Consider the following 24,156-nt stretch of genomic DNA (forward strand, 5'->3'; position numbering starts at 1 on the left):
CCACAGTTTCCACTGAAATGACCAAAAATATCAGCGTTTTTAAGTAGTCGGCTTACAGAATAAATAGAGATTATTCAGTGTTGAATTCAACTTTGCAATTTACTTTGTTGAGAGGTTATTATATGTAATCAAGCATCGTATGGAATAGAGATGAATAACATGTTTCTTATGGTTTTCAATTAACTGGTTTCATATTATATAAATTCCTCCCTTAAAAAAACATAATGAGAAGGGAAGGGATTTGTTCTTCAATGCTGTTATGCTTACTCTTTGTTTTATGAGCCAGACAAAAATATGATTTCTTTTGTCCTTTTATAAAAACCAACTAAAAATCTATACCAACATAATTTTCTGTACTTTTAATTTTTGGTGGTTTCCTAAGTACCCTGGACTTAAAAATGATATATTGATTAATGGCATTATGTAAGCTAATAATATCTTGGAATAGTGAAATACTTATACCAATAAAGAATTTCTGGGGTTTTATAAAATAGCCATAAATTTTATATATTCTTATTTATTTCTGGGAGCCACAAGAATCTTGAAAAACAGTACTCTGAGTTTGGATGAATACAAATCCAGTCCCCCAGATTTGGACTTCCAAAGGTAGAGTTTAGCAAGTATGATAGTCTCTACTTCCAGGCCTCTTAGAATTGCTTTGTGACCAAGTTAGGTGGGTTAGTCACAAGCCTCGTTTTTTCCCTCTAACTGCCAATATATTTTTTACCCTCTTTAATTTTTCCAGTATGGGACTTCTTTTTGGAATGATTTTTTAAAGGAATAATTTGACCATTATTCTTAAATTTTCAGAGGAAATATTATTTGTTTACATTGGTGACAGTACCTTGTAATGGCAGTTTACTAAATAGTAATTGAGCGACCTATACATGTGAATGTAGACACTATCAAGGTAATTTTTTGCTAATCTGTTGAGTAACGTAACTTTTGTTCTTGAATTTGTGAGGACTATAGAGATGTATTTGAACAAGAATACTTTGTTTTATAGGACCGTTTACCTCTTGCTGTGGTAGGTAGTAATACTATCATCGAAGTTAATGGCAAAAGGGTCAGAGGAAGGCAGTATCCTTGGGGTGTTGCTGAAGGTAAGGTTTTCTTTGGTGAATGACTTTCTATAAGAGCTCACAAATGTGATAAAAAATTTTATATAGTAAGTAGTATGATATACTCACTGCATTGATATATTCTAGATTTTCAAAGGTAGTTGTGAATTCAGTTTCATTTAATCTCATTTCCTCATAAGTACATTCCAGTTTCTCAGATCTTATGTCCTGCCAAGGCAGGCAAGTCTGTGTTAAATCCTAACACTGGAATACTTTAGAAGTTGCTTTTCAGTGCCCCCATCCTCCCACCTCTGCTCCATCATTAAGTCTATTTCTATTTTCTTATTTGAAAACATGCTTATAATGCAGGGGTTCTTTACCTGGGACCCAAAGTTTGCTTCCAAGGGACCTAAAAAACCTTGTATTGAAAACAATTTTGGAGAAAAGGCTTCTCTTACTTTTATCTAGAGTCCCTGATGAGTCTGGAACCCTCAAGAATGATTGAGAACAACTTTCATAGGTCCAGTTAAAACATTCACAACTTCCTTTCCTCAGGACAAAGATTGCTTTGTTTGGTGTCTTATCTTTAGAGAAAAGAAATCATTATTAAGACCTCCTTTACTGATATTGTAAGGAGTTTTAAACACCAGTAAAATCTTAGCGATAGCATCAAATCTCAGAAGTCCACTTGGCAATGTAGACTTGTTTCCCCAAGTTTATGTTTTTATATTGATTTAACCTAATAAAAAAGTTAAAATCTTCTGTATTATGTAGTATCTTGGAACCAAGATTGAGTCATGATTATTTTATCTATTTGTCGTTATTGCTCTGAAAGATTCTGTAATTTTGGGGATATTTTTCCAAATTATTGTCTTTATCAGTGACTGTTCTCACCAGTAACATTGTACTCATTCCCAGCTGTCAACCCCAGGTAACCTTCAGTTGCTGAGTTAAGGCTTTAGAACGGGTATAAGCCTTGAGATATGAGCTGAAGAAATTGTTTTGTATCTCTAGTTTTCGTACCCCATCCCCAAGAGTGTTCATATAATTGATACATTTTTTAAAAAATAAAGGACCTTAAAGTTCTTGGCTCACATTTTCATTTTCATTACTTTAAGGAGGTTCGTCTAAAGTGATTCCCCCTTACCCCAACACTAAATTTTTAAAATGCATTTTATTATGTACTAAATGTATTCTCTACCAATAAAGAAAAAAAGATACAATGTCCCCTTTCAAAATCTCAAAATCGTTTGCTCTGAAGAGCTCAGTTAGGGTTATGTATTTCCTCATACTCTTAAATTAAGTACTCTGTTAGTGTTTAACCTTAATGAAAAATTAAGCTACTTTGCATATTCTCTTTTGTTACCCCCACTTTCTTGTGAAATTTCCTTTGAGAAGATTAGAGTTAGTGGAAATAATCTATGTGGTCTTTTTTTTTTTTTATAGTTGAAAATGGTGAACATTGTGATTTCACAATTTTAAGAAATATGTTGATAAGGTAAGTGTGAGCAGTAATGAACATAACAAGTGTTTTTTTCCCCTAAATAAAGTTAGTGTTGGACAGATTTGTTTTTTGCCTTCTATAAATGTAGCTAATTTAAATCGGTATCTTCATTCTAGCACTGAAGTAAGAGTGCATGGAGAAAACGTGGATTATTTCTCCAGAGTTTTAAAATCATTAGCAAAAATTCAAAATAAGCTGCGCGGCTAGGGATAGATAGGAAAGTAAGTCTGTTTAGCATTCTACTTTGTGTCGAGGTTTTAACACTGAAAGAGAGGTATGGAAAGTAGAAAGGAAAAGGCTGTTGCTCTTTAAGGTGAAAAGCTTGGGAAAAGTGGAAGGGAAGGCTAGGTTTGGATGACATATTTCTTGTAAAGGGAAGCTTATAATATAGTTAAAGAGGTTATATGGTGTCACCTATAACATATACTGGTACCAAAAAATGAGTGACAGCCAAGGAGAAAAATTGTCATGGTTTAGAGTGGCTTGACTCAAAGGCTAGAACATTTTTGAGCGTTGGTGACAAATTAGCATGACCTGTTCAGTTTCCACCACTGGCTGTATGCCTGGAATAAGGAGATGTGTGACTTGACTTCAGCATTAGGTGTAGCTGTAGTGGCCATAGAGAGGATACATCTGTCAGGGGACAGAGTATAAATTAAAGGAGAGGAGATTTGTGGAAAACTCAGACTTAGAACTAGGGGGAGTAAACTATCAGAGAACTACGTGGAAATGTCAGATAGTAGGAGATAAATCAGAGTAATTGAACATTACATTCTGTTCACAAAGGGGAGAGTAATGGTAAATGTTTTATAAATATCAGGAAGAATAAAAACAGAGCACATCTTTATATTTGCTCCCCGGAAGGGAGTTCTGGAAAGGCGGCAGGTGTGGAAGATGGCAGATGCAGGAACGGATGGTGAGGAAAGGGAGGGTGCTGCCACACCACGCACACTCTAGAGCCTGCATTTCTCAAGGGTGTCAGGCAGCAGCTCAAGGTGTCTTTGGCATCTTGAATCATTAAGGAATGATGAAATTGTCTCATGTATAGTTTATCTCATATGTATTGTTTTTATATTATTGTAGAAATGCTGTGAGCAAACATTCATTTAACCAAGATGCCACATTCACTGGACAGTTTGAATAAACAGACGTTTACTCTAAATCAGAATTCTCCAGTTTGACTCTAACTTGATATGTGATCTAAAGTGTCCCTTTGTGTTCATTACCTTAGCAAAAACTCAGATATTAATAATATTGCTAAAAGTAAAGCTGTTTCTTTTAGGTTTATAAGCTTCAGTAGAAACTAATCAACTTCCCCTTCTCTAGTAAAATAAAATATATACAACAGGTTCTCGAATAATGTCATTTTGCTCAGTGTTGTTTCATTATCACGTTGAGACGCTATAGGAATTTAACTCTTGTTTTTATCCTCTAGCCTGTGGTAAAAATAATTTTGTTATATTTTGTTACATTTAAAGTTGCAGAACCTATCGATGTTAAATGATTAATAAAGGGAAATATTCTTCTGTAGAAATGTCATATTTAGTAACTGCTTTGAGGGATTTTATGGCTCTTAAATTCTCATTCGGAACCTAAATTAACATTGGTGTCAAGTTAGTGCATCGTATGTATCTCGCTCTGCCTTGAATGTAAATGAAAACAAGTGAATGCCATCGTCCTTAAAAACAGTCTTGCTTGTTTTAAATCTGAAATTTTTGTTTTGGTAAAATTTCTAATTTATATCAGAACTTTTTTCATAGAAACAAACTCTTGATCCTGTTATTTATTTACAACAGAACACACATGCAGGACTTGAAAGATGTCACTAATAATGTACACTATGAGAACTATCGGAGCAGGAAACTGGCAGCCGTGACTTACAATGGAGTTGATAATAACAAGAATAAAGGGCAGCTTACGAAGTAAGTATGCATCGTTTCCTCCAGAAAAAGTATGATTTATGTATTAAATAATCATATTGTTTCATTTTCATCAAATTTCTCTTGTCTACTGAGGAGAAAATTGGGATAGTGTTTTTTATGCACAACAGCATAAGTTTATATTGTTAAGCTCTGTTTTGGCAGTTTTATAATTTAATTATTGGAAGAAGTGTTGTTTTATTACCTTGTTCCTTAAGTGAAAGAGCCTTGTATTCTCTTCTGGTCATTTGCCATCATCTTTCTTATACACCACACATTTAATAGATTCCCATTTAGAAATCAAACAGTTCCTTTGGCAAATACTTTTTTTTTTAAGGGAAGAGAAAAGTTACTACCAAGATCTCTTCACCCGTTTTCCTTATAAACATCCCATAGTCTCTTTAAGGTGAATAAACACAAAGCTTCTACCTTTTATTATGTCTTTTTAAAATAAAACTTTTTGATAGCAGAGTTTTCACTAACATTATGTAGAAACAAAGGACAGAACTAAACAAAAGGAATATTTAGGCGAGTGTAGTCTTCGTTACCATCTCTGTTCCTACTGTGTATTTCCAGGGACTAAATTAGCCGGGGTTTGGATTTCTTCTGTTGTGTTTTAGAGTGGTGTGCGTGACTGCTGAGTGTGTACCTTCACCCTACCAAGCTAGGATCTCAGGCTGTGGTGGTTTTATGATGAGATAGGAAAGAGATGTGTGGGAAGGCTGATGAGCTGGCTGGTGCAGTCTTGGTAACAGTGTCCGTGCTGTGTTTTATAGTGACCACAGCCCTTACCACGGGAAAAAAAGTTCTTGTTTTCTTTTTTAGTTATGTCTCCACAGTGGCCCTACATTCCAGAAGAAAGCGCACAAAGCATTAACAGTTAGTTATTGGCAAAGTCACAGGCAGTTCTCTTTTAAAACTGATCTTAGACCTAACTCTGTTTATTTTTTTCCACATTTTTCTTCTTATGTTTGGGTCATAAATCCCTAATCAGGTCTTAACCTTGAATTTTTTCTTATGCTTTTAACGTGCTTATTTGAGGAACTTCATTGATCAGTTCCTAGGTTTTTTGTTTTCAAAGAGCTTGTGAGAGCGATTGTTAAAAAGGCTGATTTCTAGGTTCAGTTTTTAGTTGGTGATTCTGATTCAGTAGGTGGGGAATGGGCCTGAGGGTTTGTATTTTTCATAAACGCCCTAGGTGGTTCTGATACAGGTGATTAGAAATTCATGCTTTGCAAAGCACTGACTTCTAGGAATTTACTACTGCTGTTTTAAAAATTGATTTGGTTAATATTTTTAAGTTATTTTAGTATTTAAAATATAGGATTCTATGTGAGGTGTAAGGTTCAATGGATGAGGAAAAGGCGAGACTTTTTATTTCAGCAGAATTTGCATCAAATGACTTTAGCACAAAAATACATAGATCCATTGTAGTAAATATTCATAAAATCCTAAGCCATTGAAAATGCATTTCACTAGCTCAAGGACTTTTTAACTGTTTAAAAGAACAACATACACAAATAAAGCCACTGATAATTTTATATGTTAAAGGGAAATATACTATCAGTAAATATTTTTCATTAAATGTATGCACCGAATGGTTAATTTTATTCATGTCTTAGAAATAAGGAATTATTTGTTTCCATATTAAAATGTAAGTCTTTTAAAATAGTGCTATTGGGATATTTCTGCCATCGGATGCAGGTAAGGTATAATTCAGAGAAAAATAGTAAACTTTACAGTGTTGTTAAAATTTCTTCTGCATGTACAGAATTCTAGTGTGAGTTACTTGAGTTAACTATCACCCAGGCAAAAGCATAAAAAGTAGAATTCTATTGGATTTGTATTCTTAATGAGATGAATCATGTCCAAATTGTGCCTATGAAAATAATAGAAAAGTTTGTATGGCTAAAAAGCAAATTGCCCTAGGAGTTAGTACGTTATTTTATTTTATGTTAATAGTAACTAGAAAATAAATATTTTCAAAGATTGAACCAACTGGGGAATATCTGTAATTAGAATAGATATTGATCCGATTTGTTAATTAGGTGTTTACTATTTTATTGAATGACATACTGAATCTGAAAGAAGTCATTTGGAAATTTTATCCGTCGGTTGTATCTTATATTGTCTCGAAAATATTAACAATTTTAGAAAACATTCCAGCGAACTTTTAAAAAAGTCAGTTTTAGCAACTTATGGTGCTTTAGCTGATGGTAAGGTGCTTTTCCTTAAAGCTATGGACCCACCAATGAATAACTGAAAAGGAATGGCTGATATTTAAATATGCGAAGTGAGCAAATGTGAGTTTAGGCTTCTCACTGATGCTCCATTTGTGTTACTCCCATGGGACTCTTCCTTCTATGATAACACCTCCTTTAATAATGGTGATAGGGAGAGGTTGCGGTTGCATGGAGCTTGGTGTAGAAGAGGCAGAGTCGTGAAACAAAAAATGCTAGTTCTTCTAACTACTTCCCTTTCCTGTGTATCTGAACTCAGTGCATCCCAACATAGACCCAAGTAACACGTTTCAAACACCTAACACTACACTTTCCCTTAAATAGAAACACGTTTAGTACTGGAAGATAGAAGATACAGACAGTATAGGTTTCTGTTACAGTGCTTTGTTTAATCATTGAGGGAGACTTCTGTCACCTGGAAATTTTCACACCTCCAGGTACACTTGAGATAATGTACCTTACGTAAGGGATGGGTGAGAGGGAGTAGACCTTTCTTCTGTAAGTAAAGTGAGAAATGGGCTTTCTGTTACTTGGAAATTTTCAGGCTTGTCACCTTAGGAGACTTGGTATGCAAGTTGAGGATCTGGAAACGGATTCTCTTAAAACTACAGAGGCTCACTCTTGGAAGACTTCATATAAATAGAGACCCCAGTTTGAAGACCACTGAACTACATAATTTCTTTGGTCCTTAAAAAAAAATGTCATTTTATCACTTTCTTTATCACTTTGTGTGATCTCTAGCATCTGCAAGCAATTTGAGAAGGAAAGAAAATTGATAGTAAGGTCCTTTATTCAATATCTAATTACTGAATGATCTCTGTTTTTTCATTGCCCTTATACAATGTATATAGGTATACAGTTGGCCCTTGAACAACACAGGGGCTACAGGTGCCAACCCTCCATGCACTCAGAAATCTACGTATAACTTTCAACTCTACAAAAACTTAAGTCGTCCTTCAGTATCTGCAGGGGATTGATTCTAACACCCCCAACAATACCCAAATTCTCAGTGCTCTTGTTTAATACTTTCTGTCTAGCTCTCTTGTCTTCCTCGTTGAGGGCCAGAAAGATTCAGCCCCTTAAAGAAGTCAGTATGTTCAGAGTGTGTCAAATCAGGATTAAAGCGACTCCTTCCAAGGCCTGATTTTGTTTTTCAGCCACAATTTGATTGTTTTACCACTTCATTGAGATAAAATTCACCTATTTAAAATGTAAAATCAGTGGTCCAAGCCTGTTTTTGTGGAGGCCAAATAAACATGTTTTATCAACCGTCAGAACAGGGCCTGCTTCTTTTACGTTGTCCCTGTGGTTTGAATAGTTTTTCAGAGATCCTTAAAGCCACAGGAGCCCCCTTTTCTCTCCTCCCTGGGGCTAGAGTAGGTTACCTATGGTATTCTCTTAGGTCTGTAAGTATACTAGATTGAACATAAAGCTCATCTATATTGCTTTTCAACATGAAAATTTTGCACAAAATTGTACAAAGAGATTTGAGCCTGTGGACTTTAATGTCAATGGAGTAGTAAACTACTTTTATTTAATTAAGCTTGTGTCTATTTTTGGCATATCAAAAATAATTATGATATTTATTTGTTTCTGATTCTGCATGTGTGTGTATGTTATCACTGAACATCTTTAAAAATTAAGAAATGAAATATTTGAGTTAAATAGAATCAGTTTTCAAGAGCATCGAAGTTACCGTAAGTGGTCTAACAATACTCTGCATACCTAAATAAAGAGTGTTCTGGGTATTGACTTTGGTAGTCACTTCCAGAATATCATTTCAGTTACCAAAATAAGTTTAAATTATTATTAATTAAGTGTATAATTATGATGTCAGTCATCTTAGAAGAAGAGATTTTAACACTTGAATATTTGTAGAACTAAAAATATTCTGCATATATTAACTTGATTAACTTGGTCCTTTTTTCAGTTCAAAATTGTATTTAAAGAAAGTACAAAATGAAATGATTTTCTTCTGGTTTTCAATTCTGTGAATGTATTTGGGGAATATTTCCTTTCTGTTTTCCTTCTACACTTTATATTATGGGGTCATCTTTAGATCTGATATGCGCTATGTTTAGAGAAACATCGCACTAAAAGTTGCCTTTGTTACTTAGATCTATTTTCATGATAATTATTCACTAGAGATCCATGTTTAGATATGAAATTTTATGGAAGGACATCTAAATTATAAATGTTCATAAATTTTAAAATAAATAAATTTTTAACACATTTATACATAAATCTTCAAATCTGTTCTATGTTATGGTGTCAGAATAATTGAAAGGGCATTTTGAAACTTATTTTCAAGAAACAAAATAGATTTTAGTAATGTCATATAGCATCTCATTTGTTCTCATTACTCAGAGTTTTGTGTTAACTTTTTAGGCATTTAATGGTTCTTAATGTTCATAACAGGAGCCCTCTGGCACAAATGGAAGAAGAAAGAAGGGAGCATGTAGCTAAGATGAAAAAGATGGAGATGGAGATGGAGCAGGTGTTTGAGATGAAGGTCAAAGAAAAAGTTCAAAAACTAAAGGACTCTGAAGCTGAGGTAATCAGCCTAGTATCTTCTCTATCTTTTAATAAAATTCACAGATAATGTAACCTTTCTATACTTTCTATACTAATGTAACCTTTCTATATTTTTTTTTTCAAATTTAACGTAATACCCTAATGTAATAAAATGGAAAAATAAAAAGTAAATACTGTTTATAATAAAATTTATATTTCTTAGGTAAATGGACACAAGTATACTTGCAAGATATAATAGTCAAAATACTTATAATGAATTATTAGTTATCTTGAGTAAGTTATGAGAAATGAAATTATAAGCCATTCCATATATTCAGAAAAGTGATGAAGATCAAAGTTTTGAGTCAATGAAAGAATAAAAACGTGTAATAGTAATAATAGTAATAATAATAATAATAGACTGAACTTATTTGCATATGATGAGAAAGAAAGAACCTTAATTGAACTAAGGACATGCCAGGATAAATTACAGCATGGATTTGTTAGCATTGTACTCAAAATTATTTTTAAATATATGGGGTGACATTAATAAGAAATATTTTTAAAACAACCTTTAATGATAAAACTATATATACATGGCTCCACTAACATAATAATATTTGTTTCTAAATATATTACAAGGAGATTCAGGTCTGTTCTGTTACATCTTTATAGATGGATGGTTTCATTGCTTTTGTAATTACTGCATAAAAAATATTGAAACCCCTTTGACTGAATACATAACCAGAAGTACTCTAACCCATTGGGTAAAGAGAATACATGGAGTGAGTAAAGTATTCAGTAGTTTTGAGGAACTGTTTTTGTTCCACATTAAATGTCTTAAGTTACTGGACTTTTCATATAATCTCTTTAAAAAAAAAAGGAACTTTCACTCTCGTTATATTTGTCATAGACTTAATTCAGTGGGGATATGGAATAATTCCTCCTGGTTTGCAGTGCTGCAGTGCTGGCTAGCATCCTGGCACCTGTTGGCACCTGTTATGAAGGTGAAATTTAGGAAATTAAATTTAGTCTTTTTATTTACTTATCAGCCTGTTATTACATTCATTTGACTCTACCCCTTTACTAATTAATAATTAATCTATATCAGAAGAATAAAAACAGTAATCAAGAATTTGTATTATCTCCACACATAGATTCCATTGAAAATCTAAAGGTAGTTGAATTTACATTTGATATAGACATATTTTCAGACTTACTCCTAAGAGTAAATGTTGTAAACAAATAATTATGAAACTGTAGCCAAAGAATCCTTTTAAGAATTTTTATTATTACTGCGAATGGGGAAAAAGAGTTGAGAAACTTAACTTTCTGAAGAATGGAAGCTTTCTTAAAATTGCAAGGACCTGTAAAGAGATCTGGGCCAAGTTTGCCCTAATACTGTAAGCCATTTAAGTATATAAATATGGTGTTGAAGAAAACCTATTTAAACTTGTTTAATACAGTTTTTTTTCTCAAGTTGATTTGTGCTAGAAATATATGGAGCACAGCTGCTAATATCCATCAGCACAGTGCATCAGGCACTAAGCATCTTTCATATATTAAGTCATTTAATCCACACCACAGCTCTGTGAGGTAGATATTATTGTGCATCTCCCTTCTTTACACGAGAAGAAGGGTAAATTTACTTGGTCAGTGCTGCATATTTGTAAGCTGTTATTTGAACCCAGTTAATTCTTTGGCTCTTAATCACTAGACAAGTCCACAGTCAGGTATCCACAATTTCAAATCCTAAAAATCTCTGAACACTATAAAGCCAGACATGGAACTAATAGTTTTATTTCACTTGATGTAAATATTTACATGTTTTACTGCAAAAAAAGAAATAGTAATTTATTTGATTATAGGTGCTACCCTGGACAGCCCAGGTAGTGTTTTATAAATATGGTATATATAACTGTATCAGCAGTGTTGCCTTTCTAAAATCTGAAAAATTCTGAACTTGGAAATACTTTTTACTCCAAGGGTTTCTTGTGAGTGAAGGATTATAACCTGCACTTTTTTAAAACATGCAATTAACAGAAAAGGGAACTATATGTAACTGAAGTGTACAGGTAAAGAATGATGCATACCTGTGAACCGCCCGCCCAGCTTACAATAAGACATCATCAGTTCATTTGTGCCTCTCCCCTATTGTATCCACCTCTCGTTCTCAGAGGTAACTATTTTGAATTGTGTGTATGTGATTCCCTTGCATTTTTTTTTTATTAACTAGAGACATTTTCCTATGTTCCTGTTTTCTGATGTCTTCTTAGCATAACTTCTTTGCTATATCATCAGGAAGCAGTTACCTCCAGTTTGCTTAAATTTATCTTAGAATGTTTTGTTTTATAGGAATTGTGTGAAATATTTGCAATAGGAATGAATACGAAGTTACTTTGTGGGTTTACAAAATAATTAAGAAAACAAATTGTACCCAAAATTATAATCCAAACTCTAAATATTAACTCACTGATGTAAGACAGTCTTTAATAGAGCATAATTACTGGACATCCGAAGATTTTGAATAGTTCTTACATATTCAGTGTAGGTAGATTTAATCTTTTTTTTTTTTTGTATATGACTGTTTTCTTCAGAAGTAGGTTGACTAGGGTCTAAATGAAATTATTTAATGAACCATTAGATGAGCTCTTTGTTTCTGCAGTTACTTTGCATGAGTGTTTCCCATATGTCAGCCAGTGTTCTTTATAGCATTAAATCTTAATGTAGAAACGACCACCTGCATTAGAACCACTGGGGCTTATTGAAAATACAGATTTCTAGACTTAGCATCCAGACATTCTAATTCAGTAAGTCTGGGTAAGGTCCAGGATTTTCTGTTTTTTAACAAACACTCCAGGCGATTTGTATGAAGACTGACATTTGAGAACCGCTGTTTTATAAGAATCGAGACCTTGCCGTGACCTTGGAACTTTTAGGGCCTTATCTACCTACTTTCTTTCCACTTGTCTCAGCTTTCTGAACTTGGAATTAGGAGACAGGTTCAAATCCTAATTCTGCCACTTTCTGGCTAATGATCTTGGCAAGTGGCTTAAAAGTCTACACCTGTTTGCTCATCTGTACAGTGGGAGCGGTGGTGTCTTCCCTGCCGAGCCTCCTACGGGCTTGTTTGTGATGAAAAATGAGATGAGATGTGTCTGTTATAAAGTGCTATGCAACTGTAAGTAAGCTTGTTGCACTTTTTCCCCTTGTTTCCTCAACATTATTCTCTTGGTTCAATGACCTATTGGGTGGCAAGTTCTACAGGAGGAGGAATCTTACACAATGCTTTCCAGATGGTATTCTGAATTTATAGCACAGGAGCTCAATGTTCATGTTTTAACATTAGGATGCCTGGATGAAGTGTACTTCTGCTCCTGAGTTCTTAAATAGTTTTATTTTGTATATCGTGCTGTGATTTAGCTCCAGAGGCGCCATGAGCAAATGAAAAAGAATTTGGAAGCACAGCACAAAGAATTAGAGGAAAAACGTCGTCAGTTTGAAGATGAGAAGGCAAACTGGGAAGCCCAACAACGTATTTTAGAACAACAGAACTCTTCAAGGTAACTAATATCTGATGCCCCAAAATGTGTGTATTACTGTTTTAAAGAATTATTTTCCTATTTCAAAATCAGGATAACGTTTTAAAAGACATCACATCCATTATCATGCATCCTAAGCACAATAATTTTCATCGATGAATATTTTTATATAGATTGGATATAATCTCTCTATTATAACTATTTTTTCACTACAAGTATTTTCCATGACTTAAGCATCTTCATAATTATAATTTGGTAGCTTCATAACATTCTCCCCAGTTGCCTCATCGTAATCAATTTCTTACCTCCTCCCTTCAATTGTTGGATATGATGGTGTGTTTATTTTTGGTGAGCATAGAGAACAGTGCTACAAAGATCTTTTATGTATGTAGGGGTATGTTTTGTGTTATTTCTTTAGGATAAAATCTTTAAGATAAAAATTTAGATATCTAATTCCTAATACAGTTCATTAAGTTACTCTCAATTTACACAAAACTCATTAATACTTGTACCTTAGTTTTTAAAATTTTCCTCATTAGTCCCATTTAAAACTGAAAAAGTTGCGTCACTGTAAGCGATTCTACAATTTACCCTCACTGCTACATGTTTCCAAGATTAGACATTTGTTCTATAACACTATCCTTTCATTAACTTTTCTCCAAGGAAGAGGAAAATACATTTGTGAAAACAGATGCATTTCAGAATGCAAGTGGCAGTAGGAGAAAGGATACCCAGTTTGATTTCAGTTGATCTTTTTTAATTTGCACTATTTCATTTGAGAAGAATTGTTCTCATATATTTAAAAATGGGTTTTTGTCATAAATTTACTGTTTATCCTGGAATTTTGTCACGTACTTGATTGTCTAAGAAAATACTACGGACTAGCACTGCCCTCATTGTTCATTTCTAAATATTTTTAATTTTTCAAATGAAGAAGTAGTGTTGAAAATCCAACACAGTTGTAGCTGGGATAGCTATTGCTACCATATGTTGATTATAATGTGTATAATATAGTCATTTTGATTATTTTCCTTTAACCATTTAGAACCTTGGAAAAGAACAAGAAGAAAGGGAAGATCTTTTAAACCCTCTGTTGACCACCAGTTACATATTAGTTGCCAATATGCCAGCTTGGACATCAGTGTTTGTTGGATCCGTTTGACCAATTTGCACCAGTTTTATCCTTAATGATGGATTTAACAGCATGACAAAAATTATTATTATTATTATTTTGTTCTCGGTGGAGATTAAGATGCCTTGAATTGTCTAGGGTGTTGTGTACTTAGAAACTAACAGCTCTAAGTACCTTTCCTACATTTTTTTTTTTTTTTTATTAAACATGTCTTCAATTTAATGCAAGAAAACATTTTACTGTTGTACAATCATGTTCTGGTGGTTTGATTGTTTACAGGATATTCCAAAATAAAAGGACTCTGAAAGGTTTTCATTGAGGATAAATTGCCATAATAAGATGCAAACTGTGCTTCTCTATGATAATTATAATACAAAGGTTCCATTCAATGCAGCGTATACAATAATGTAATTTAGTCTAACACAGTTGACCCTATTTTTTGACACTTCCATTGTTTAAAAATACACATGGAAAAAAAACCTATATGCTTACAATGCACCTAGAGCTTTTTTATAACAGCCTTTTTTGTTCGTTTGTTTGTTTTGGATTCTTTAAATATATATTATTCTCATTTAGTGCCCTCTTTAGCCAGAATCTCATTACTGTTTCATTTTGTAATAACATTTAATTTAGATATTTTCCATATATTGGCCCTGCTAAAATAGAATATAGCATCTTTCATATGGTAGGAACCAACAAGGAAACTTTCCTTTAATTCCCTTTTTACACTTTATGGTAAGTAGCAGGGGGGAAAATGCATTTATAGATCATTTCTAGGCAAAATTGTGAAGCTAACGACCAACCAACCTATTTCTACCTACTTGCAGTCTCTTTATTTTATTAGAAATGGGAATCATGGCCTCCTGAAAAGAAAAAAAAGTCACCATTCTGCATTTAGCTGTATTCATATATTGCATTTCTGTATTTTTTTTGTTTGTATTGTAAAAAATTCACATAATAAACAATGTTGTGACGTAATAGAGTGTGGGTCTTAAATATTCTACAGTTGGTAGACAAGACCGGACCATCTTTGGAAAGAAACTTGAATCTCAAATTTGCCAGCTCCACGATTGTCACTCTTATCTTTTCTCTTATATTTTGTTTCATTTAGAATGTGAATGTGTTGATTTTTCTAATCTATGAGATACAGCGAGTCTCTCTACTCATTATTACCTCATTAATGTTTTTTTCTCAGAACAAATCCCAACTCATTCACATTAGGGAAATTCAGGTCCCTGGAAACTGAAATTTTTTAACTGGAAAGAATGTGGTGTAATTTTCACGAAGGTCAGAGTATGTAGATTTTAACAATGCTTTATGGTATTTTAAGTATAATTTTTGCATCTTAGTTTATTACCCGAAAGTTTCGCCGTCTGTTACTTTTTGAAATTAATGATCTGAGCAGATGGAAGTAACTGATAATTCTGATTTGCCCTAATTTTTGTTTACTTCTGAGGCTGCAGGATTTAAATAAATCAGCATGCTTGAAAGATCCTTACTGCTTTTCAAAGATCTAAAGTGTGAAATATATATTAAGGAAGTTAGTCACGTTATAGAATCTTGACTTTACATGTAGACTCACCCCCAGAGTACTATTTTTAAAGCAGATCTCATGAGGCATTTAAAAACATGATTTAAGAATACTAGAGTAAACATTTAGCCTTACTTGATGGCCACCACTAGTTAAAAATTGTCTTGGAAAAGCATCGCTAATCCTAAAATGTCTTCTCCTGTTGGGCAGCATAACATGGTACAAATGGCTTTTTGAAAATAAATTGGCTATTATTCCAAGACCAGAGTCAGATGTTCAGGAATAACTAAGTTAAACATGCAGGGCTTTTTGTTTGTTTTCTTTCTTGTGTTAGGAGAGATTGGGTTTACACCTCTAACCAGAAAGGTTTGGTTTTAGGGAATTAAGAACAGCCTATTGAATTTGGAGAATGTAAAGTGAAAACGTTTATATAGACCGCTGGCCTAACCGGTGCCGTACTACTGCTTCTAGATACAGGTTCTTATAGTTAATCATTTTAAAATTCTGTATATTGTGATACACTGCCACTTTAGGGAAAATTCATAAAGTCTTTATCCATGTCATGCCTGAAGTTTTACCTGAATCTGATATAGGACTCATGCGACTTTACTGGGTCATTTGATTGTTGACTCCAAGCTTTGCGAGCATATTGGGCGCTATTTTTGCTCTGTGGCCTTTGGATTTCTGAGAACTGCTAAAAGATCGTTCATGACACATGTAAATTTCAAGAAGGCATAAGTTTGTAAACAGCAAAATGGGCAGTGCCTAGCTAGTCTGTATTGTCAGAGGCATTATATAACTATCTTACTAATTAAATGGGATTGATCAAATAAAACACTAATCCCAATGAACAAATTGGGCATTGTGGGGGTAGAGTTTTACTGCCACCTAGTGGGGTGAGATCTAATTGTTTCCTTATCACGTTCACAAGTAATGGAGTTGATGACGAACTGGACATTTGGCTTGTTTCTGTGTAGTTCGGTTTGTAATCTTGGAAGCTGAGGAGACTCCTGCTTCGGACTCGTTAGCTTGGTGCCACATTACGATCTTCACTGTCTGACTCCCCGCATTTCTCCTTTTATCCACTTGGAAAAACCGACCTAGAATGTGCAAGTCAGGGTATAGCAGGTGAGAAAACAGGAAAGAGAGTAAGGTGGGCTGAGGATGCAGCAGGAGCATAGTGCTGACCTAGCGGGTCATCTAGACTCGATCACCATCTCCAAACCTGAACCTGTTGCCCTATTAAAATATGTTACGCCCGTATGCATGATTATAACTGTACAGTAATGAGTACGTGTACTACTGTGTTGATTTGAGCATTATAAAAACATTTTAAAGAGCGGAAAAAGGTTTACCACTCTTCTCAAGCCTCAGTGAATTCTCTAGCACACCCCACTTGGGAAGCCATCGATCTAGTAGCATGTAGATTTGTTAATATTCAGCTACTGCTGAATCCCTAAGGAGGTCCTAGTGAAGACTGCCGTGGTATCCTGCTGGGCGTGAAAGGAAAAATGATGCTCTGCCAGTCAGGTAAACAAATCCGTTCTAATATGAAGCTTGCAGAGTACGCCAAAGTCGGTGCACTTCATTCAGGATACTTGCTCTGCTCATTCTGTGGCGATGGTAACTATCCACGTATCGGACACTTGCTCTGTTCTTGTTCATGTTCATTATCTTCATTTCAGCCTCAGTAGATGCCAGTATCATCCATGTACTGAGTGGAAACAGTTTTGGAGATGTTTAGTGACTCATCCAGTAGAAGGGGGTGGGGGGGTGACGGGCAGAGCTGCAGTTTGAACCAGGCTTGGTGGCCCCAGGGCCTGTGTGCTTCAGTCTTAGCTGTGTGACCACCTGGTGTGTGCTAGAAAATACTGAACACTAGTCATGTCGGTTCAAATCCCAGCTGTGTGAATTGGGCGTGCGACTTTTCCTTTCTGAACGTTGTTTCTTCAGCTGTAAAATCGAACCCCATCTCCTTCGCTGGTTGGAGATGAAAGTTACCTTCTGACTACATCCTGGACAGTGCCTGGACACAAGAAATTATCCTTGAATGTTTACGAAGTGGTGATGCTGAGGCCATAACATATCGAGAGTTGTTTTCCCCCAATTTTAGGTGGTGGTTCGTTTTCAGTAAGTTGCATGATGCTGTCATAGGTCTCTAGCCCTGCCTCTTGCTACACAGAGAGCCTGGTGAAGTTATTAAATGAAGTACGTTTCAACAATAGGGCACACCATGGAAATAAGGTAAATTTGGTGAAGGCCAGGTGGTGTTTTTTTTTATGGTGCTAGTAATGGGAGTTATAAACTATGTTATTCTTTGCAAATAATGCCGAGATGGTTTATCAGAGTATTTCCACTCTGATGAACACATTGCTGCTTTTCAAGCAAATTTAGTTCCCATGGTTTGGGATTAATCCATAGAATGTTCAATAGAAAATTCGACTGTTTTCAGCAGAAAATAGGGGCTGACAATTTCCTGTGTTCTTTAGAAGCCTTTTAAAGCTTCACAAGAAGAATGAAGACTATTCTTGGCCTGACCGTTTGCCCCATGGGGTGCTGGGCCCAGCCAAACAGCCGCGATTAGCAAAGGAGGGTCAAGTGAAAAGAGACCTTTTTCTGTGCCAGGCGCTCAGAGGGTAGCCGGAAAGCCCTTTGGCCACACAGAGCCCCGTTTGAGATGCAGTATTTGTGGACCTGCCGAAATCTAATGCCACTCAGGCTTTTGGAAATCCTTCAGGATGGGAGAGAGTCGCTGACACCTCTGAGAACAGCGCTCTGTGAAGATGGGGCTGATGGAGGGATGGGTAAGACACTGCCAACAAATGTTTTTTTTCCTCTCCCTCTTCAAAGGGGCGGGGCCTGCTTAGCTTCCTGGCTTCCAGGTGTGTTGCGGGAACAGCAGTTTCACCCTGGATATTTACAAGGAAACAGCAGAGCACGGCATCCCCATGGGTGAGGCGTTGGCTCACCCCCGGACCACTGAACTGACTTGGTCCAGCAGGGACTTTTCCCATCGTTTTATTCTGTTGTCTTTGAATTTCACTGGTCTCTTTCATATTGAAATACATGCTCCACTCGACTGCAGGCGCAGAAAAGTTCCCTGTGTCTTGGTTAAGCCAGTAATTTAAGCAACTTGGCAAATGTTGAGTAAAGTGCTGGGTGCCCTGGCACAGACCCTGGTGTTAATGCGAGCTTTGCCCCCTTTGCAGAAGTCAAGGAATATATATTTTGGTTGGGAGTTGGGAAAGCTGTCGATTTTTTTCCCTAGGGGTAAATCTCATGAGATTATACAAATCTGTGGCTTAGTGTTTTTTACTTTAAAAACAAACAAAAAAACAAACCGCGTAATTAACATTTCAGGAACATAGTTCAATCGGTCAGACACCAAAATGAGATCCTCCTTAGACCTTCGTGTTGCCGGGTACAGCTGCCAGGAACTCAAGCTGGCATCTTCTCTCTACTTCATTTGTGGCTAATTAGATTCCATCCCTCATAGTCAGGTGTTCCTCATAGGAGGCCACTGAGGCAGGCTCACCTCCTGTGACTACTCCATTCAGGTGGAATTGGCCCAGTTATATAGTTGATGTCCTAAAGACTTCTAATTTTCAGTTGTGGCCAAAAGTACTTTTTTTCTGAGCAATTTTTGAGTCATTTGCAGCCCCATGCCCTTTATATTAAATATTTAGGTGCATATTTCATAGAAACAAGGAAATTCTCAAGAGCAATGCCATAATCAAAATGAAATTTAATGAGCTTTCAATAAAACTAAATATGTATAGCTCCTCTTTGCTACTTTATCTCCAAATATATGTCCATCAAATTTATTATATACGTTGTATTTTGCATTGTAATTCAAAGCCCCCAATTCTCACTGTTGTGCTTTCACTCTCCAAATAAATTTAAATTATCACCTCGCGCCCGGAGCCCTGGCCCCTTTCTGTGCCAATAAACACTGGGTTGATTGGGTGGACTCAGTGACCGGGTTGACACCAGCATCGAGGGCCCAGGCTTCCCTTTCCCTTCTCTGCACGCCCTCTTCCTCTCTCCCCCCTCCCTCCTTCCCTTCCATTCTTCCACTCATTCATTTAACCATTCACTCGTTCAGGCCATCCAACCTGCTCTGAGCTCTGCATCCCACGCACAGGACAGCCGCGGGCTTGGCCACATGTGCCCGCTCTACATGAGACACACTGGCGCCTGATGCCCGTGCCCTCCAGGAGCCCAGAGCCTCGAAAAATGGGCAGGAAGCACCCTGAGGGGACACAGTGCAGGGCAGCGCAGGGCCACAGTCCAGAAAACGGTGGCGTCGACATTTGTTCCCCCAGGAGTGCCCCAGTGGCTGAGACCCTCAGGCTCCACTCCCCCGTGTCCTAGATGGTGCAGGATCTGGCTTCGGCCCTAGTTGTCCACCGCCCCGCGCTGTGACTTCTCTGCAGCCAGATGACACGGGAATCCCGCCATTTGGCAGTTTCCGATGACGCAGCCGAAGGCGATGCCCCCGCCTGGGCCTGCGGGCTGGTGAGGGCGCGATCCGTCGCGCCCCCTGCGGCCAGGGCCGCCCGTGCAGGCCGGCTCTGCGCGCGAGTGGCCCGCGCGCCCGGCCAGCCCCTTCCCGCTCGGGCCTCCCATCTCTTGGGGTCCCGCGGGGGCTGTTATCTGTGGAGACTGCCCCTGCCTTATTCCCACGGGCCGCCATTTGAGCGTCAGCAGCTGGCGGTGGCCGTATCACCGCACAGGCTGCGTCCCCACCACGCTGGGAGGTGGCTTTCCTAGGGACTCTCCGAGAGCCAGCCTCCTCTGGATTCCACGCTGCTCAAAAGCTGGATTTTATTTTGCTTCAGAAATTACTTCAGGACCTTCTATTATTTTTATTTATTCAGCGGAAGAATTTTTAAAATGTTACAAAAGTAACAGACTCTTTGGAAACAGAGCAATTACAATCACACATAAAGAAAACATTAACAGTCTGGCGGTTCCCCAAAAACTTAAACACAGAACTACCATGTGACCCAGTAATTCCACTTCTGGGCATTTACCCAAAAGAAGTGACAGCAGGGACCTGAGAGCATGGATATTTGCACATCCCGGTTCGTAGCAGCATTATTCACAAGCCCCCAAAGGTGGAAGCCACCCCAGCGTCCAAGGACATACAAGTGGATAAACTACATGCGGTACATACACTCAATGGAATATTGCTCAGCCTTTGAAAGGAAGGCAATTCTGACCCGTGCTGCCATGGCTGAAGTTTCAAGAACATTATGCTAAGTGGAAAAAGCCAGACATGGGACACAAAAGGACAAATGTCTGATTCCACTTACGTGAAATCTCTAGAATAGGCAAACACATAGGGTCAGAATGCAGACTAGAGGTTACTCTAGGGGGAGGGGAAGTGGGGGGTTACTGCTCAATGCGTACAGTTTCCATCTGGGGTGTTAAAGATTTTTGAAAATAGTGTTGATGGCTGCACAACTTTGTGAATGTAGAATCACTGAATTGTATACTTAAAAATGGTTAAAATGGCAAATTCAATGGTATTATACATATTACCATAATCTTTTTAGATAGTGAAAAAAGAGGGAAAAAACTTTGCATTTATATCTCCATCTACCACGCTACCTCCCGAGGCCAGGGGCAGTCGAGCGACTTAACTGGCACGTGGAGTTGTGTCATTGCAGTGGTAGGATTTGAGTGGGACCGCAGACGGATGCAAGATCACCGTGGGCGGCCAGAAGCCACAGCGAAGAGCCTCCCACACCCTCGCGTCTCCCTGGGGGGCCCCATTGGGTAAGTCATCTCTTCCCCAGTCTTCTCCCTTGGCTTTCCTGTGGGATCTGGCTGGCCGTGGCCTGAGCCTGGTCAGGGCTTTGGTATGCTGGCCCCAAGCTTCCGCAAGACAGAGTGACAGTGGCTGTTCTAGAACCCAGTGCAGCCAGTTCAAAGCTCTGGCCAGCACAATGGGAGCGGGGCTCTGGTGGTTTCCCAGAGCTCCCCTCCTCCAGAGGTATGGTGAGGCCACCATGGCCAGCTCAGCTCCAGGACCGGTCCCCCACTGCCCCTCCACCCCTGTGCCTTGCCCCTCTGAAAGCTCTCTCCACCCATCACCATCTGCACCCACTCCTGCTGTCACCTTGGAGGCTCCGAGGCCTCTGGGCTCCCACATTCTGCCTCGCCCCACCCCTTACCCCCCATGAGTGAGCACTGCCCAACAGGCCATCACAATTCTGCTTCAGTTAACCAAAACTGGGGAGGGGGAAAGTCTGAAGTTTGACACAGGTTCCCCCACTTTCCAAAAGTAGCGCATTCCTATGAAACCTGTCATGAGAGAAGCGGCGTAAAGTGAAGAAGCAGTCACCACCTTAGGCCACATCTTGCTGCCCGATGCCCAAAATCAACGGAGATGAAGCGCGAGGCTCACGAACGCAGGGCAAGGCTGAGGGGCTCTGCGCTGAGACGTGCAGTCCCCGCTCCGTGCCGCTGCCTCTGTGAAGGCCGCCGCAGAACAAGTGCTGAACGCTGCTGTCACCCTTCTTTTTTTTTTTTCTGTAAAAGTGAAATTCCTTTTAGGATTTTTTTCATTTAGCAAAAACAGGTACTTACGTAGGGCTTTTCATAAAAGCGACGTGACATCACAGGAACTTTGGGAAAGTGAGAGGGAGCTGTGTTTTTTAAAAAAGACATCGTATTACGTATCATGAGAGACCAGGATTTTGCTGGGATCCTGGATTTCGTTCCCCTGTTTCTAGTTTCGTGTTGACTTGGATGGATGGGCGGTGGGGGCGCCTGGCTTTGAGGGTTCACAGCCCGGCCGCGTCTTGGCCTGGCCCTGTCCAGCCTGCCCAGTGCTGGGTCTTCTCCCTCCAGCTTCTCTCTATACTCTCGCGGGGGCCTGAACCTCACAGGAAGCGGGGCCTGGGTACAGCTGGGCCAGCGGGAGTGGAAGGGACCCGTGGGCTGCAGCAGGGAAGTTCGCCGCCCGTGATGCGTCGCAGGGCAGCCGAGGGCCCCGCGAGCATGCTCAGGAGGGAGCAGCCTGGGTCGGGGAGAAGCTGGGGCGGCTTCAGGTGCTCACTCTAGCAGTGATCAAACAGGCACCCTAGCAGTGCCCACTTGGGGCAGTGGTCAGGGACAACAGGGCATCAGCCCCTAGTGGCTGGGGAGAGGAGACAGCACCTTCTCCTTGGGGCATCAGCCTGGCTGGATGGAAGTGGGGCGCAGGGATGAGGAGTCCCCAGTGACTTCGCTGTGTCCTCAGTGGATGGGAGACCTCCCTCAAAAAAAGGTTTGACAGACACTGATGTGCTCCTTCTGGAATTGTGACCCCACACAGTAGGGTTATTTTGGTCACTTGAAAAACCTGCCGGCTTTGCCTGGCAGGTGGCCTGGTTATGGGAATGGGCACGTGACGGTCCCCAGCTCGTGCCTCGCCCACTTCTCTGAATAAAATGAAGAGGGAGCGGCCAAGGGTGGGCCGGGAGCCCCCACCTTGGGAGAGCGGAGAACACAACTCCCAGTGGACACCAGGGGGCAGCACTGCCCCAGCATCAGGCTCCTCAGACGGAGTAACCCTTTCTGACTTCAGTGGCTGTTGGGGCGCTAAGCTCTGACTTCAGTGGCTGCCAGGGCGCTAAGTTCCCGTATCAGCATTTCTGGACTTTAAGAAGTAAAAGGCATTTCCAGGGCCATGAACTTGGTGCTGGTCCTTGCAGCAGCAAGTGGAAGAATTTGGTCTGGGGACAGAGCCTGAGACCAGGTTGTGCTCCCCAGCTCTGATGAGAAGCAGGTCTTCCAGCTTCTCTTTGCTCGGTTTCTCCATTTGTCAGACTGGAACAATCTCTCTCTCCCACCCGCGGCTTAAGGAACTCAGTGAGGTGGGTTTCCCCATGTTCCCGCGGTTGCCCTGCGGTCATCCGCATTCTTGGGGCGAAGAAATGTGCTGTTTCTGCACCATCGCCATGGGCTCCTAAGTCCATGCTTTGGAACTAAGTTTCCATGGGTGGAAACACGCGGCAGATGAGTGATGCGTCCTGCTTCTGCAAGGCTGGGCCGGCAGAGCACCAAACTGGTTTGGCCTCAAAAGAAGCGAGAACCTGTAGAGTCAGTCAAAGTCGAATCTGGCCGGAGGGAGACCTCGCTGCATCTGGGTATCTCTTCTGCGTGCAGCAAGGGGCGGTGGGGAACTTGTGGCACCCACTGTTAGGCATCTGATTCCAGGGCCTTCCCTGTGCCAGTTCCACTGCCAAAGGGAAACAACCCCCTGAAAGTGAAGGAAGAGAAGAATTAGGAGGCAGGGGTCCTCGTAGCTGAACTTCTGGTCGACTTTTTTTGACAGCACAGCCCTGCTCATCCCCAGGGCGGCAGGGTGGCCCGTCCAGCATAAGACATGACAGGATCGATCTTGGGAGCTTTGACAGAGCCAGGCTTTGAACATATCCCCTGGAAAGAGCAGGCAGAATGTGCTAGAATAATCCAATAAGGAGGCCAAGCTCGCTTACTAACTCGTCCTTAGCTTTAGCCAAAGGAAGGTGTTGACGGTACACAGTTTTCTAAAAGGCATCGGGTTATAAAGGTTTATTCACCCCGGGGTATCTACATGGGTCTCGACCACACGCATCAGGTCGGTGCCAATTCTGGCTCTATTCCTCGGTCCCGAGCTCATTCCCTGACTTTCTTTAGGTCTCACTTTCCTCATGAGGAGAAAAGACTATTATCTCCA

The 24,156-nt window shown here is 39.2% G+C and overlaps 1 protein-coding gene across 6 annotated transcripts in view; it reads left to right on the forward strand.

Moving 5' to 3' along the window:
- SEPT7 (septin 7) overlaps window positions 1-14,890 on the forward strand; it is a 71,599-nt gene extending 56,709 nt beyond the window's left edge. For all 6 annotated transcript variants that reach the window (XM_006912062.2, XM_006912061.3, XM_015589476.2 and 3 more), the window contains 6 exons: window positions 1,007-1,103; window positions 2,508-2,559; window positions 4,362-4,487; window positions 9,143-9,278; window positions 12,662-12,801; window positions 13,826-14,890. In XM_006912062.2, the coding sequence (XP_006912124.1) occupies window positions 1,007-1,103; window positions 2,508-2,559; window positions 4,362-4,487; window positions 9,143-9,278; window positions 12,662-12,801; window positions 13,826-13,865 (591 nt within the window). In that variant the 3' untranslated portion in view covers window positions 13,866-14,890. The remainder of the gene's footprint in view (window positions 1-1,006; window positions 1,104-2,507; window positions 2,560-4,361; window positions 4,488-9,142; window positions 9,279-12,661; window positions 12,802-13,825) is intronic.
- The last annotated feature ends 9,266 nt before the right edge of the window (window positions 14,891-24,156 follow it).

The sequence above is a fragment of the Pteropus alecto genome, unplaced genomic scaffold (assembly GCF_000325575.1).
Source record: "Pteropus alecto unplaced genomic scaffold, ASM32557v1 scaffold21, whole genome shotgun sequence".
In the NCBI taxonomy this organism is placed as follows: Eukaryota; Metazoa; Chordata; class Mammalia; order Chiroptera; family Pteropodidae; genus Pteropus; species Pteropus alecto.